At 34.7% G+C, this 14,724-nt stretch overlaps 1 protein-coding gene across 14 annotated transcripts in view; it reads right to left on the reverse strand.

Moving 5' to 3' along the window:
- The window catches only part of DMD (dystrophin), a 1,205,254-nt gene that overhangs the window by 738,854 nt on the left and 451,676 nt on the right, over positions 1-14,724 (reverse strand). For all 14 annotated transcript variants that reach the window (XM_061453343.1, XM_061453346.1, XM_061453349.1 and 11 more), the window contains 3 exons: positions 12,893-13,081; positions 11,926-12,107; positions 5,008-5,158 (listed from right to left, as the gene is read on the reverse strand). In XM_061453343.1, coding sequence (XP_061309327.1) covers positions 5,008-5,158; positions 11,926-12,107; positions 12,893-13,081 — 522 coding nt within the window. The remainder of the gene's footprint in view (positions 1-5,007; positions 5,159-11,925; positions 12,108-12,892; positions 13,082-14,724) is intronic.

Raw genomic sequence — 14,724 nt, forward strand, 5'->3', positions numbered from 1 at the left:
GAGAGGCACTTTATGATTTCTGAATGTCTGAGAAAAACTTTCTTTCCCTTTTAGCTTTGGTATCCGGTTCCAGCTGCAAGCTGCAATAAAAGTGAGGACAATCTCTAGCTGAGAAATTGTAAACTGCTAAAAGTGAAGAAACCTCTCTCAAATCTGCACACAAATTGATATTTAAATGATTCCTAACCTTGCCAGATTTCTACAGCTCTTCAAATCTCTCTGACCCTCCCACAATTTCACAGTAATAGATCTAATCAAGTGTTCCCTTCCTCCTCACAGCTCACAGAGAAGTGCAATGGGAAGCCTAGACATGTTTAGATGATGTTTTCTGGCATATTCATTGTACACTTACATACATCACAAAAATGAAACTTGAGGTACTATAACACCTTAGTAATACCCCCTTAGTGGGTTTCAGTATCAACTATTACCTTTTGTTGTTGTTGTTGCTCTTCTAACTTGCCATGAAAGATGGAATCCCTACTTCGCTATAGTTTGTTAACAAAACCAAAACCAGCTCAGCTTCTGTCAAGCACTAAGGAACTGAGCAGTCAGACTTATTTGCTCCTTCCTTTGCTGAGATGCAGCAAGAGCACAGATGACAAAAATGGAAAGAGGAGATAAGGAAGCATTGGGATAAGGAAGCATTGGTACAGAAACTTCAAGCCACAGAGAAGGCAATATTCAATTTATTTTCTTAATTTTTGTAACCTACCTCTAGCTTTATATTTGTGTATTAATGATTATATGTGCATTTTAAACTCCAATAGTTAACCACTGTTTTACGTTACTGGGTTCTGTGTTCTGTTACTTCAATAAATCTTGAAAGAATTCCTCATCCCACTTCTCTGAAAAATACCCCAAGGTATCCAGAATCACATCTTGCCTGAAACACTTTTTAGGTGTCTACAAGTAGTTTCTAACCAATAGAAGAATGTGGGAAACCAAAGTCCTGGACTTTGTCCTCAATACTTCAGCAGACTGTGTCCTAGTGATTAGAACATGTATACTATCATAATTACAGTCTGAAAAATTACATGGCTAACCACATATCATAGAATCACAGATTCATAGAATGCATCATATCATCATAACATATACCTTGTTATAATGGAAACATTTGCTGTATTACAGACTGTTTTGAATTTCACCATATCAAAAATTTTCTGCTTTTTCAAGTAGGGTATGAAGAAGAAGCCCTTGTTGACCTTTAGGTCATGCATTTTAAACCTCTTTTTCAAAATATCTTACTTTTACTTGAAAATTAAAAAAAAATATATAATGTAGATAGTTTTTCATTTTCAGCCATAATCCTTGAGACAATATATTTATAAAAATTCTCTTTTTTTCTGACTTTCATGCCTATGATTACCATTTGCTTCAGAGAACTAGACTATAAAACAATTCTCAAGGACTGTGAAGTACACCAAATTGTCAGAGCAGTCCTTGGAATTCAGACTTCTCAGGATTTTGTGACCTAACACTTGATCAAGAGCAGGGAGAGCAGTCATGGATCAGACGATATAACACAGCTTGCTTCCCCCAGGTTTAACCCGCTCGTTCAATTATATGACAGCAAATATATTGCTCTGTGAGCCTAGAGCAAGGGAGTAGGTGACTTTTTTTCCCTGATTAGTGAGTATCTGACAGATTACATTCCAGAACAAAACCGGAGTTATCAATGCTCTGCAAGTGCAGGAGTGGAAGGCATTTAGGAAGGGGGAGACACTTGCACACAGTGAAAGACAGGGTCAGGGAACTGATGAAAACATTAATTTGAGTCATATTCTAATCCCTAGATGGATTCAATTTGTCCTGAGCTGAAGGGTTGTTTTTGATAACCCAAGTGTCTATGTTTACCATGAAATTCACTGGTGACAACAGTCTGTATAGAGGAGCTTGTTGAAATAGGAATTACGGAGGCAGTCCAAGACTAGAGCAGACATTGTTCAAACCATTTAAACTGAAGTTTCTAGCGCGTTCTCCTGAACTCCTACAGGTAGCAAACTTTCAGTGACTTAAAATGTAAGATGGGTTTAGATGTTGATGCATGATCACAGCAGCAACAGAAACTCATGAAACTCCACAGTTCCTTTAATTCATGTCTATCAGATAACAACTTATATGACTCCAACAATTTACTTCAAATCGAAAAAAAAACAAACAACACCCTATCTAGGGCATCCAACTACCCAAAGACAAATCCAATATTTGAACATTTAGGAAATGTCTTATTGTACCTTATTGTACCTTTGCAATTAATTTGAACACTAACCATTTTCTATGATTTCTAAGTTCATGAAAAATAAAAAGGCTTAGGCTCCCAGAAGAAGTATCTAAGCAGCTTAGACGATTTTAGAAAGTTAGTGAAACTATTACTTCTACTAAATATAATAATAATAATGCGGAATAATAAAATCAGTTCAATTAAAAGCACATTTTTACTCAATTATAAAATTTCTAATATAATATTCTGCTTAGACAGCTTAATAGTACTTAGACTTTTATTGAAAAGCAGTTTATCTCCCTAAAGAAAAGATTCTTGCAACAGGAGATAAAATACATAAAATTCTGTCACAAAGAGGAATAGTTCTTTACTGAAATGTTTGGTTATTACTATAAAATACATTGACTATGCCAGATTTCTTACCAAAACTTTGTACCATGCTAATGACATAAAACTGTCTAGAATTCCTTCAATCTAGCTCTATTTCAGTCCACCCCAAAAAATTCTGTGCTATCAAGATATTAACCTCCTATACTACTGAACTAAGTAGCACACTGGAAAGAATACTGTGTGCTTTCTCTGGTCTCAGTGATGGGGGCCCTTCCCAATACACATTACTGATTTTTTTTTTTTTTCATAGGACCCAGAAGAGAAATTGAAGTGCTAGTCACAAGAATTCAAGACAAATATCATTGAGAAAAAAGCAGAATAAAAGAAATCAGATATATCATCAAAGAGGGACAGGGAACATGAAATAAACAGAGAGAAAATTAGTTACTAATGAACAGATAAAGAGGGAAAGTCAAAGTGATAATGGTAAAGAGGAGAGGGAGACAGGATGACAATAAACCAAACCTATTTTCTTTGCTGAAGTCTGTTTAATTTAAAACAATCATTGATCCTTATATCGTCTAACTTCTGGTTCCTCCCATCAATTTAGACAACATTGTTTCTGAGATGTCCAGAGTCAGATAAGAGTAAGGAAAAACACTGGGCTTGTTGGTTCTTTGCTTTTTTTGTTTGCTTGTTTAATAATGTAGCAATAATGTGCTATTAAAATTCCAGTGCTTTCTCCCATGTTATAGAAAGTAGCTTTGCTGCATACAATATAGAATGAAATTATCCGAAACTTTCACACAATACTTGAAGAATGGAAAACAACTTGTTCTTTGACTTATGAATGAAACAAATTATACATGCATAGAATTGTAATTGAAGTTAAAACCAAAACATTTTCTTTCCACTTTATTAGCTAAATTCTCTTTTGTACAGAAAATGGATTTGATAAGTAATACACATAAATAAATCATGTTGACTAATCCATCACATTAAGAATGAAGAACTAGCATTTGGGAGAGAGGGATTTCTGCATGTCTTCACTCAGAATATTAAAATACAAGCTAAATACCCATTTTGGTCAATATTAGAAAAAACAAACGTAAAGAGATTGCATAAATACAGCTATTACACTTTAAAATGCTATTCAAATACAAAATGCATAGAAATAGGAATAAAGTTATTAAAGTCTTAGCACTCATGTATTCAAAAATCTTTCTGGTTTTCTTCTCTAATTACCATTCCATAATTATGCACTACCTTTCCTAAAAAAAGAAAATTTAACATCAGAATAAATGTTCAGCTACAAAACCTGCATACTGAAATGAACTGTCCCCTCACAAGGCAAGCAAAGATAGCACAAATAGCAGCAGCAGGTAGTGAATTTGAATTCTTCAGTAGCACTCCTTAATCAGAATGCAGAAAAATCATCTTTCACCCAGAAGTGGATAATGCAGTCTTTTGCAGCTCTTGATGTCTTTTTTTTTAAAAAAAAGAACAACCTGTAAAAGCTGGTTTCAGTTCAAACTGTTTTTCAGGATGATCTGCCCACTAGAACCTGGAGTAGCACTGACACAGGCTGTCAAGCATCAAAATTTGAGATCTATCAACATACTACGGAACTGATTTGAACCACTGATGTAGAAACATTAACAGTAAATCTCCATTACCTCACACATCATCTCTGTTCTATGCTTTTCTGTGCCTCTATATCATTATCACCATGTGTTATGGATACATATATAAAGATATATGGATACATATATAAAGATATTAAAAAATTTAAATTAATAGGAAGCCAGACAATTTAATCCAGTAAATGAAACAAAGCTGTTACATAAATTACACAGTCTCTCTCATTTAAATTTTTAATTGTTTCAATTAAAGAATTGCCTTCATGGAATATAGACGAAGTTTGGCCAAATTCTCTCTTACACTTCATTTCTTAGTTTCTTAGTTTTCATTAATTAAATACATTACTAAAACATATTTTCTACAGTTAGAAAATGGAACTTATTCTACAGCACTGTACAGTTAAATGTTCAGAGTCACATGAGTCCTAACGAGATCATGCAGTCTAATTATAACTACTGCATCATTGCTACTACAGCATGTAAGTAACAAACATGCAACATGCAAAAAAAACAAAACTCATTTATTAAAAAAACTGATATATTCTTACTGTACTGTGTAATGAAAGGATGTTATAGTTGTCTCACACATTCCAGCGTATTGTTTATATTTAAAAAGAAAATTATTCTTTCATATAAGGATAAAAGTCAAGGTTGTGATAAAATTACAATACCTTGTTAAGTGCATGAAAAAATCGATATTAAACCAAGACTCCATATTAATTTTCTATGTTCTAGTGTCAGAAGTAGAATTTTAAAAATGTCAAACACTCAACTTGATGTTTATGCTTTTGGAAGCATATCATACCATACCTTATGTTCTTCTACTTGATGTTTTAGGTCTTCTAGATCTGGACCTAAGGGCTCCAAATCGATTTTCTTAGTCCTTTCTTCTGTTTTTGTCAACCAGTCAGCTAACTGCGCTAGCTGCTGATTCTGCAGATCCATTAGAATTTTATGTAAACTGGAAAACAGAGAAATATTCTTTTCAATTTATATAGGAAAGAAAACAACAGGTGGAAATATCTGTTCTTTATACTTTTAACTGATTTTCATGAAGCTACATCTCAAACCAGGATTTAAAAAAATATACTTTCAAATAGGTAACTAAATGAAACATATTTTAAATTAGGCAAAATGTTTTGAAACTTTTTTTTTTTTTTAGGACCTGAGTATTGCATATTATATACTGTCTGTTAAAGTTTTAGCCTCCAGTTGCATTTCCATTACAGCTGTTTCTACTATTTGGCTTGTTAAAACTTGTACTGTTTACCACAAGTACTTTGAAAAGTGCTCAGAGAGCTGTACTGACCAGGCTTCCTGAAATTTAGGATATTAAATAGAAGAGATTGATGTTTTTTTCAGTTATTAAATGGAGAATGCTTTATGGAATTAAACAAGAAATACCTCAGTTTTGCCTAAACAAACTATTTAAATAGCTCCAAAATGATCTGCCCAGAAATCCATTACAAATCCTTCACTTATGCTTTCCATCTTTAGAAATTCTCAAAACTTTCCTAAACAAAATCTTCATCTTATCAAAAGTGTTTTCAAAATAAAGTGCAAACTATTGCTGAGCAGTGGAACTACAAGCAGTTATTTGTATTACCCCTCTTTCATATAACACAATTTTTACCTTCACTTAGATTTGACAGAGCAAAGTCACCGTCCTCAGTCACACTGGGCCTGGTGAAACCATTGTACATTTTAGTGCATTACTTACATCTCTAGAAGAACTCTTGCAGCGAAAAGTTAGTTAACTACTTTCAGAAGTCAACTTGGAGATTTGAAAATCTGAGTTGAACTTTCAGACTGGAGAAAACTGCTGTGTAAGAAAGATGTCAAATTCCTACTCTAATTGCACTCGTTTATTGGTTGGCATCTTGCTCACTTCTTGAAAATATAGCCCAAATTAGAAAGCTATTGTAAATGTCTTTCTGTGATCAACAGCAGCTAGAATTGCCCAATTTTTGGCATTGACATTTCACAGAATCATAAAATGGGTAGGGAAGGGACCTTAAAGATCATCCAGTTCCAACCCCCCTGCCATGGGCAAGGGACACCCTGGCTGGTGAAAGCCCTATCCACCCCGGCCTTGAACACAGCCAGGGATGGAACAGCCACAACTTCTTGGGATAACCTGCTCCAGTATCTCACCACCCTCAGAGTGAATAATTTTCTCCTCATGTTTAATCTAAATCTACCCTCTTTCAGTTTTAGGCCAATCCCCCTCATCCTGTCACTACATGTCCTTGTAAAAAGTCCCTCTCTGTATTTCTTTTAGGCTCCCACTAGGTACTGGGAGACTGTCATGAAATCTTCCCTCAGCTTTCTCTTCTCCGAGCTGAATAAGCCCAACTCTCTTAGCCTGTCTTCATAGGAGAGGTGTTCCAGCCTTCTGATTATCTTCATGGACTTCCTATGGCGGGTGAGGCATTGGAACAGGCTGCCCAAAAAAGTGATAAATGCTCCATCCCTGGCAGTGTTCAAGGCCAGGTTGGACAGAGCTTTGGGCGACATGGTCTAGTGTGAGGTGTCCTTGCCCATGGCAAGTTGGAATAAGGTGATCTTAAAATCCTTCCCAACTGAAACCATGCTATGATTCATTCTATGATGCTATGGACTCACTCAATCAGGTCCATGTCCTTCTGTTGGGGGCCCCAGAACTGAACACAGTACTGCAGGCAGGGTCTCACAAGAGCACAGCAGAGGGGCAGAACCACCTCCCGTGACCCACTGGCCACGCTCCTTTTGATGCAGCCCACGATAAAACTTGGCTTTCTGGGCTACAAGCATACACCCCCAGCTCATGTTGAGCTTTTGATCAACCAACATCCCCAAGTTCTGCTCCTCAGGGCTGCTCTTAATGCAACCTCTGCCCAGCCTGTATTTGTATCTGGGATTGCCCCAACCCAGATGCCAACTTCTGTCATTGATTGTTATTTATTTCTACCTTTTGAAAAAACAGACAAAAAAGTATTCATTCCAGTTTTGAATCCTCTCAAAATGAGCCAAACATTTGGTCTCTGATTAAATATTTATATAATTATTAGTTCATATTTATATACACTTAAAAATTAGTACTGTATACAATGACATATTGTAAAAAAGCAATTGCTGTTTCCAGTGCTATTTGATGCTTTTGTTGAATGTATCTCAGCTAACTCATACTCCATTCTTAGATACTATTACTCAGTTTGTGAACAATCCTTGGATCACCTATAAATTTAGGAATGCAAAATACTTTGAATCCTCTGCATATACTGGGACATTTTACACTCTAGGGCAGAGCTGCCATTTAGAAGGACCTAGAGAGGCTGAAGGGACAGACCAGGAGGAACTTTGCAATATTCAACAAGGACACAAGCAGTTGTGTGCCTGGGAAGAACCCCTGGAATGGCAGATTCTAGGACCTGATTAGCTAACAGAATTCCAGAACTAAATCTAACTGAACATCCACCACTCTGGCATTGTCTTTGTACCCGTGAAATGACCTTTGCTTTAAAAAGAACAGGATACTAGATGAAAGACTTTCTCAAAATAAACTTTATCATGTGTATATAAATTATGAATTTAGTATTCTTAAATCTGTGTTAAGTAAGGATTTATGTTTTTTCTTTAGGAAACAGGATTTTAACTAGATAACATAAACACATAAATTCCAAGTACTCCAAAAGTAACAGGCAACAGGATTGAACGAGATAGTTTTAAAACAGGGGTGTAAAGAGAAATTATTCAAAAATTCCCACAACTTGGGTATTTTAGTAATAAAAACGTATCTGTTTTATTACTGAATGTAGCTGTTACCACTTTTCCACTCTAATCTTTCTCTTCATGAACGTAATACAGGAAGCTGATACCCAGCTTTATAATAACTCATGGCTCACAAAGGATTACCTATCTCAGATCTAAGCCAGTCTTTCCTAATTTTCAAGTGTGTATTTTATTGTCTTTCTTGATCTTCTAAACCAAGTTATTATAAATAGTAAATACAATGCTTCAACCTAGAGATATCTTTTTAGCAATAAATGAAATAAATGGGGAAGAAAACCTGATAAAGAGAATTTGATTTTAGAAAACTAAAATATAACAAAATACTTATATACAGAACATTTATGTTATTCTGAAGCAAGGAGCATAAACTTGAAAATGAAAGAATTGCAGAAACAATTTAATCACAGTTGATTCTTAAACAAAAGAATGCTTCTTCCCCATTCTCCAGGTACGCTCTGGTTTTCAAGTTACTTCGATAAACATCTGATAGAGGTTTTAGTATTTATTTATATACCTCAGGAGATTATAATAATCTTTGGTTATGGTACAGCACTCATAAATTTAAAATACAAAATGATTTACCACTGAATTCAGTGTGCTTTAATAGTTGTGGAATTCTCCACAAAGTGGTAAACTGTATTTTCTCTCTGATGGTACAGTTCTCACTCTGAGACACTTTACTATAGAGCATCCTATTTAGGGAAGGGCAGGAGTAAGAAAAGAAAAACTAGGCTGTTTTCGTTCAGCATGCTAATGCATTGCTTGCCAGAAGAGTCAATACATAGTGAATACATGGGAAATCCAATTTGGGCCGCTCTACACAAAGGCATTGCTGTGTTCCAAACTTACTCCGGCATTTTGACCCTCTAAATCACTTTTCATATCACCCTTTCACTTTTACAGTATCCCTTATCATTATATCTTTCTCCTCTCTTTGTTGATTGCTTGCTTTTGTTTCCTCTGTGCTGATATTCTGACCCCCTAAATCACTTTTCATATCACCCTTTCACTTTTACAGTATCCCTTAACATTATCTCTTTCTCCTCTCTTTGTTGATGGCTTGCTTTTGTTTTCTCTGTGCTGTAAAGTTTTCTACTTTCCGTTACACTTCCTATTACCATTACAAAAGAGGATAGATGTTCCCATGGTCACAAAATCCATCTCTGGGTAAACATATCACTGTTGCCTTAAAAACTAGATTACAGCAATAAGGTCAGAAGATTACGCTTTAAACTGAAATAGAAGATAGATTCCCAAGAGTTTAAACTGTGTACAATAACTCAGAAATATATTACATTGTGATATGAAAGTTGTTCATAATCCTTCAGATGGGGTTGTTGCCCAATAGGTCAAAATTAGCCATATCTAACTATTGAGACATTTTCTCTTGCACTAGCCCACAAAGTTAACTGAATTTATCACAGAAATTTTTTTAGAAATCAAATAGTAACACAACATTCTCTGTGAAGCCCTTAACACTTAATTTCTTTTACTGATTTCATATTACCCATATATGACATAATTTAGAAGATACTAGACAATTCAGTTCCTGAGGAAATGACTATTGCTGCATCTAGGACAGAAGTTTAACAAGTGGCATCAAAGGATAAAGTAGACACAGCACCACTCGTAGAACTGAGGTTGCTGTTTGCATGTTGTTGATTTAAATGAAAATGAGTATGGCAAATAAAAACACCTGCAATAATGTATTATAGTATTCTCTCCAATAAAATAATAAAGGTGGAGGAAGTTAGGTTGAAATATCTAAAACCCATCAACAATTTTATAGACTGTCAAAGAAAAATAGAATAAAGAAAATATCTCAACACTCAGTATCAATCTGAAAAGAAAAGAAATGTTTGGAATTACTAAGAACATATGGAAAAAAAAAAAAATACCACCAAACCAAAAACCCAACAACAACAAAAAATCCCCACCCAAACCAACAAAGAGAACTATGTTATTCATATTGTTGAAAATCATGGTTTGCCCTTCAATACTGTGGGCAATTCTGGTCCCCTTAAACAAAATGATATGGTAGAACTGGAAAAAAGCCTCTTAGAAGACCAAGACAAATAACTGAAGATACATATTTATGGAGAGAGTAAGGAAACATACACACTATTGACTCTCACTTCCAAACCAGTAACTAGAAGGAATCACTTCAGCTGCCAGTGACAAACACAGAAAAGTAAGCTGTTCCTCAAAAAAGCAGCACTCAATAGGTGCGAGGCCTACAGAATTCAGTGCCAAAGGATACCATGGATGCTAACAGGTCCAAGACGATACTGAATCAATAAATAGAAGGAAAGAGAAGAAAAATCAGTAGCAGATTACTAAATATGCAAAACTGCTTCCATCTCAGGAAGTTACCTCAGCTGAAAGCAATCTGAGAACAGAAGAGTTCTATGGAGAACTTTATAACATAAGACATGAAGTGTTAGGTCAGAATATTAGCCTGATATTTGGTCTCCAGAGCAACAGGTCTATGCAGCCCAATATTTGCTCTCCATAAATGCAAAGGGAGACAGGGAGATGCTGGTTCAGGAGATCATTCTTTTTTCTTGTTATGTTACTGTCAAGATGCTGGGCTAGACCATGGTCAGACTACTAGAGAAATTCAGCTTTTAGTAAAATCACGTTCACAAAAAGAGCTCACTCACTCTCCAGCTATACTGAAGGAACAGACAGAAGAGTTTCTCAGTGCATGTTCATTGGGATTTTCTGTGAGAAATATTAAGACTTCAGTAGAAAGATTTTATTGAAGTCTACCTAGTTCAAAGTCCCTAAAAAGCCACCAAGGATCTCAGATTCAGGTTGGTTGCCAATGCATCGATTTGGTTTCATTGTAGAGAGCAGCTATATTTTTCAGGAATTAATACTGCTTGGCTATAAGGATGTTCATAGTGAAATTCAATTAATTTAAAAATTTCAACTCGATTTAACTTGATACGATGGTCAGCAAACTTCACCATTGGTCTCCATTACAGACAGGCCAGCAGGTGCACAATATTCCTCATGACATGGCAATAGAAAATGCAACAAAAGGCAGAACACTTTACAGCACAGAGGAAACAAAAGCAAAGAGAATTCGAAAGGGAGTGTATATGTATGTGTGTGTGTATGTATATATATATAGATATATATATCTGTCTATCTCAGACAGGAACTAAAGGTATCCACCTAAAATGAAAAAAGAAGAGGGGCTGAAAAAGAGAATTGTGAAATATCAGGTAAGTAACTGACATTTTACTAAGATAAGCAACGTAACTCACAAAAAGCCCAGCTGCACTAACTTCCCTGATTTAACCGCTCTGTATCCTGCAAAAGAAATTACTCCACTGTAGCACAATCAGAAGCTTTTACCTTTATGGAGTTCCTTATACTAGATGGCACTATGTAAATCCAAATTTCAAAATAAAAAAAAAGCTTCAAAGACTAAAATGACTAATTAGTAATTACTTTTCTACTTCTACTTGTATTTCTACTTTAAGCTATACGACTTCCCCTAATTTGAAAGTTGTAACTTGTTCTCAGAGAAAAGCACCACAATATTTCCTGGAAAGCTAAGCTCCCACTTATTATTTTCATGGGCTCAAGTTTTACAGGTCTTTAAGATTTGCTTTCCTTTTACTTTTGTATCTCAGTAAAGATTCTTTCTTTTGTAGCTAAATATCTTGTGTTATTTGGTGAAATAATCAAAAAAGGTGAGGTAGGTTATATGAGTTTGGGTTAAAGTATTACTAGAGTCAAGTTGTTATTAACTGCTGATTTGTGTGGCTTCCAGTCTTTAAAAAAACATGCAAGCTTCAAAGTCACTACACAGAAAATTTCAGGATAAAAAATATCTGCGATCAAATTTGGTTCACAGTGAAGTGAAAGGAAATCCCAGCTGTTAATCAAGTTCGGTATTGTTTCAAACTCCATATATATTATTTTAACCAACATACTACTTACTTGCTTTGTTTTTCCATACTTGCTACCCTAAGACTTTCCCATCGAGAATTAAGTAGATTCATTTGTTCTTGGATTTCATTCTCTTCATCATCTGAAAGTTTTCCAATTGTTAAAAGTTGACTTCCCACTTGCAAAACATTGCCGACACGTCCTTGGTGAGCTGTTAACTCCATCATAAAACCCTGACAATAAAAAAAAACATAAAATCCAGTTTTAAGTTTGCTTCTTTGGAAGGAAAGAACAGATTTTGGAGAAATAGCCACCACTTCACAAACATGATTTTCAACTTTGCTTTTTATTTTTTCATCCCCTCCTCAAACCTCACAGAACAAAACAGAAATAAACGTTTTCATATTCTGCATAGATAATAAAGTTCTTTAGTCTGGAGAAGAGGAGGCTGAGGGGTGACCTTATCACTTTCTCCAAGTACCTGAAAAGAGGTTATAGTGAGGTGGGTATCATGTAATTACAAGTGATGGGACAAGAGTAAACATCCTAAAGTTGCACCAGGGAAGGTTTAGAATGGATATCAGGAGTCACCATTCCTGGAGTCATTTAAAAGACATGTAGATGTGGTGCTTAGTGACATGGTTTAGCAGTGGAATTGGCAACGTTAGGTTTACAGTTGGACTTGATGATCTTAAAGGTCTTTTCCAACCTAAAAGATTCTATGATTCCAAGGCACAGTCTCCAGTACTACCTTTAAATACTCCAAATCTAATTCACACACACAGAGGAAAAATCAAAACAAAACAAAATCAAAACTCCACAAACAAAAAAAAACCCAAACCAACAACCAAGTAACCTAAAAAAAAACAAAAAACCCAACCATACAACACAAAAACAAAACAAAAAAAACAAGAAAAAGGAATAAAATAAACTAGAAATATGTTTGGTTTGTGTTTTTGACCTTATTATGGGACACAAGCAGATAAATGACTACTGAAGGATTGGTATAAACATATACCTCATGGGTGTGAAATTGTTCTTTAACAACTTCTACATCATTGGATATGTCTCCTTGTGCTTGTAATGCATCTTCAGCAGAGAGAAGCCATGTGAGTACTTCCTCTAAAGCAGTTTGGTAGTTTTCAAGATCCATTTCAGGTCCCATCCGCATGGTGCTGTATGTCTTTTCTTCAACAGTTTCTAAAAACTGATCAAAGCCAACATTTTAAGAGTAATGCAGATAATGTTTTCTCAGAAAATTCCACAAAGGAATAAAGAAAATGCCATTGTGTTGCATAAAACCCCAACTTTTTATAAAATAAAAAGATATTAGATGGCTAATGTGTGGAAGTAATTATTAGTATAAAATCAGTTAGTTGACTAAGATTATTTAAGATTGAGGGAAATAAAAATTTTATCTCGTATTAAATTATATATTTCACACTAGAATTCAAAATTCCTACCAAGTATTCTGAATAGTGACAATATTTAAATTTTACCTATAGAGTGCTGTTATACATGTTTTTCAATAAATACCTAGATTTTTTATTTCAAGTTTATTGCTTCTTATTTAAGTATTTTCTCTTGGAAATAAGAGAGAAATTTATTTCCCATAGCAGCTAGGAAAATTAGACCATCAAAAAAGCAGCAAGTTTCATGCTGTCACGGCAGAGAACCTGTGGAAAACAAGACGTAAAAAAGAAAAACAACCCTTTGCACCCCATGCAATGCCAGACTCAAGCAATTCATAGACATCCATTTTGTGAAAACCATTTTAGAAAGTTGAAAAAGCTCAGAAATATCAAGCAAATTCACTTTGTAAAATCAAAGAAAAATGCATTGCTGTTGATTTCTCTTTCCCGCAAAGGCCACCCTTATATTCCTTCTTTAGAAGCCTGGTAACTCTTAAAAGCACAGAATTCACACTTGCTTCAAGTTAAGAGAAATCACCAAATATGATAGGTAAAATAGCAAAGATGAGAACTAAACAGAAGCAAGAAATACAGGCTTGTTATTTATGGGATATAATCCCATAATTTTTTCAAAATGTTCAGAAGAAATTTACGTACTTTGTTGGCAAACAAGTTAAAAAAACAACCCGTCCTTACATAAAAATATACTTATGCACTTCATGTTTTTATAGCTAGCAAAAATTGTCTCTACTGACATACTTGTAACAGTAAAAATATCAAAGCAGCTTCCAAAGCCTTTAATTTTATTTTAGGCAGAAAGTCTGAATTTATCACTAGAACCAAAACCAGGAAGTGTAATGGATGCAATGTGATCACTTAAAATGAAATTTTCAATCTTCATCTTCACAATAAGAAATTCATTCTGAATTGCATATGCTTAATAACCACAGGCAGCCTACATGAATCCCTCTGTGATACGTGTGTTAGGTAGCTAAAACACCAGTTATATCACCACTTATGCAGGAAAAAAAAATGTTGAGTAACTAATTCAGCATCAAAAAAAGTGGGCTTGGAAATTTGATGAACTTGATTTTTTTTTGTTTTGTTTTGTTTTGTTTTGTTTAAAGAAAGTACTATCTTAAAGAAATATAAACAATGAAGCATGGAAAATGTTCAACATATATTCCTGCTCCACAAATCAATGTTTCAGTTGTGTGCAACTCCAAGTTTATAGTATAAAATCCAGTAAGAAATTACACCCAACCACATCACATTTCTGCAGCAAGATAGTATTTTATAGAATACAGTCTACTATGGAAAGGGATAACTTTATAATTACTTTTGCATAGGTAATGATTTTTTTTTTTCCTTGTCTATATGGATACTGCATGGAATATATCCACATCTGATACACTGGAGGAAAACCCAAGATGCTATT

This window comes from Pezoporus flaviventris, unplaced genomic scaffold (assembly GCF_033815535.1).
Source record: "Pezoporus flaviventris isolate CSIRO_AGI_PZ_B2104156 unplaced genomic scaffold, CSIRO_AGI_Pfla_v1 ptg000015l, whole genome shotgun sequence".
NCBI lineage: Eukaryota > Metazoa > Chordata > Aves > Psittaciformes > Psittacidae > Pezoporus > Pezoporus flaviventris.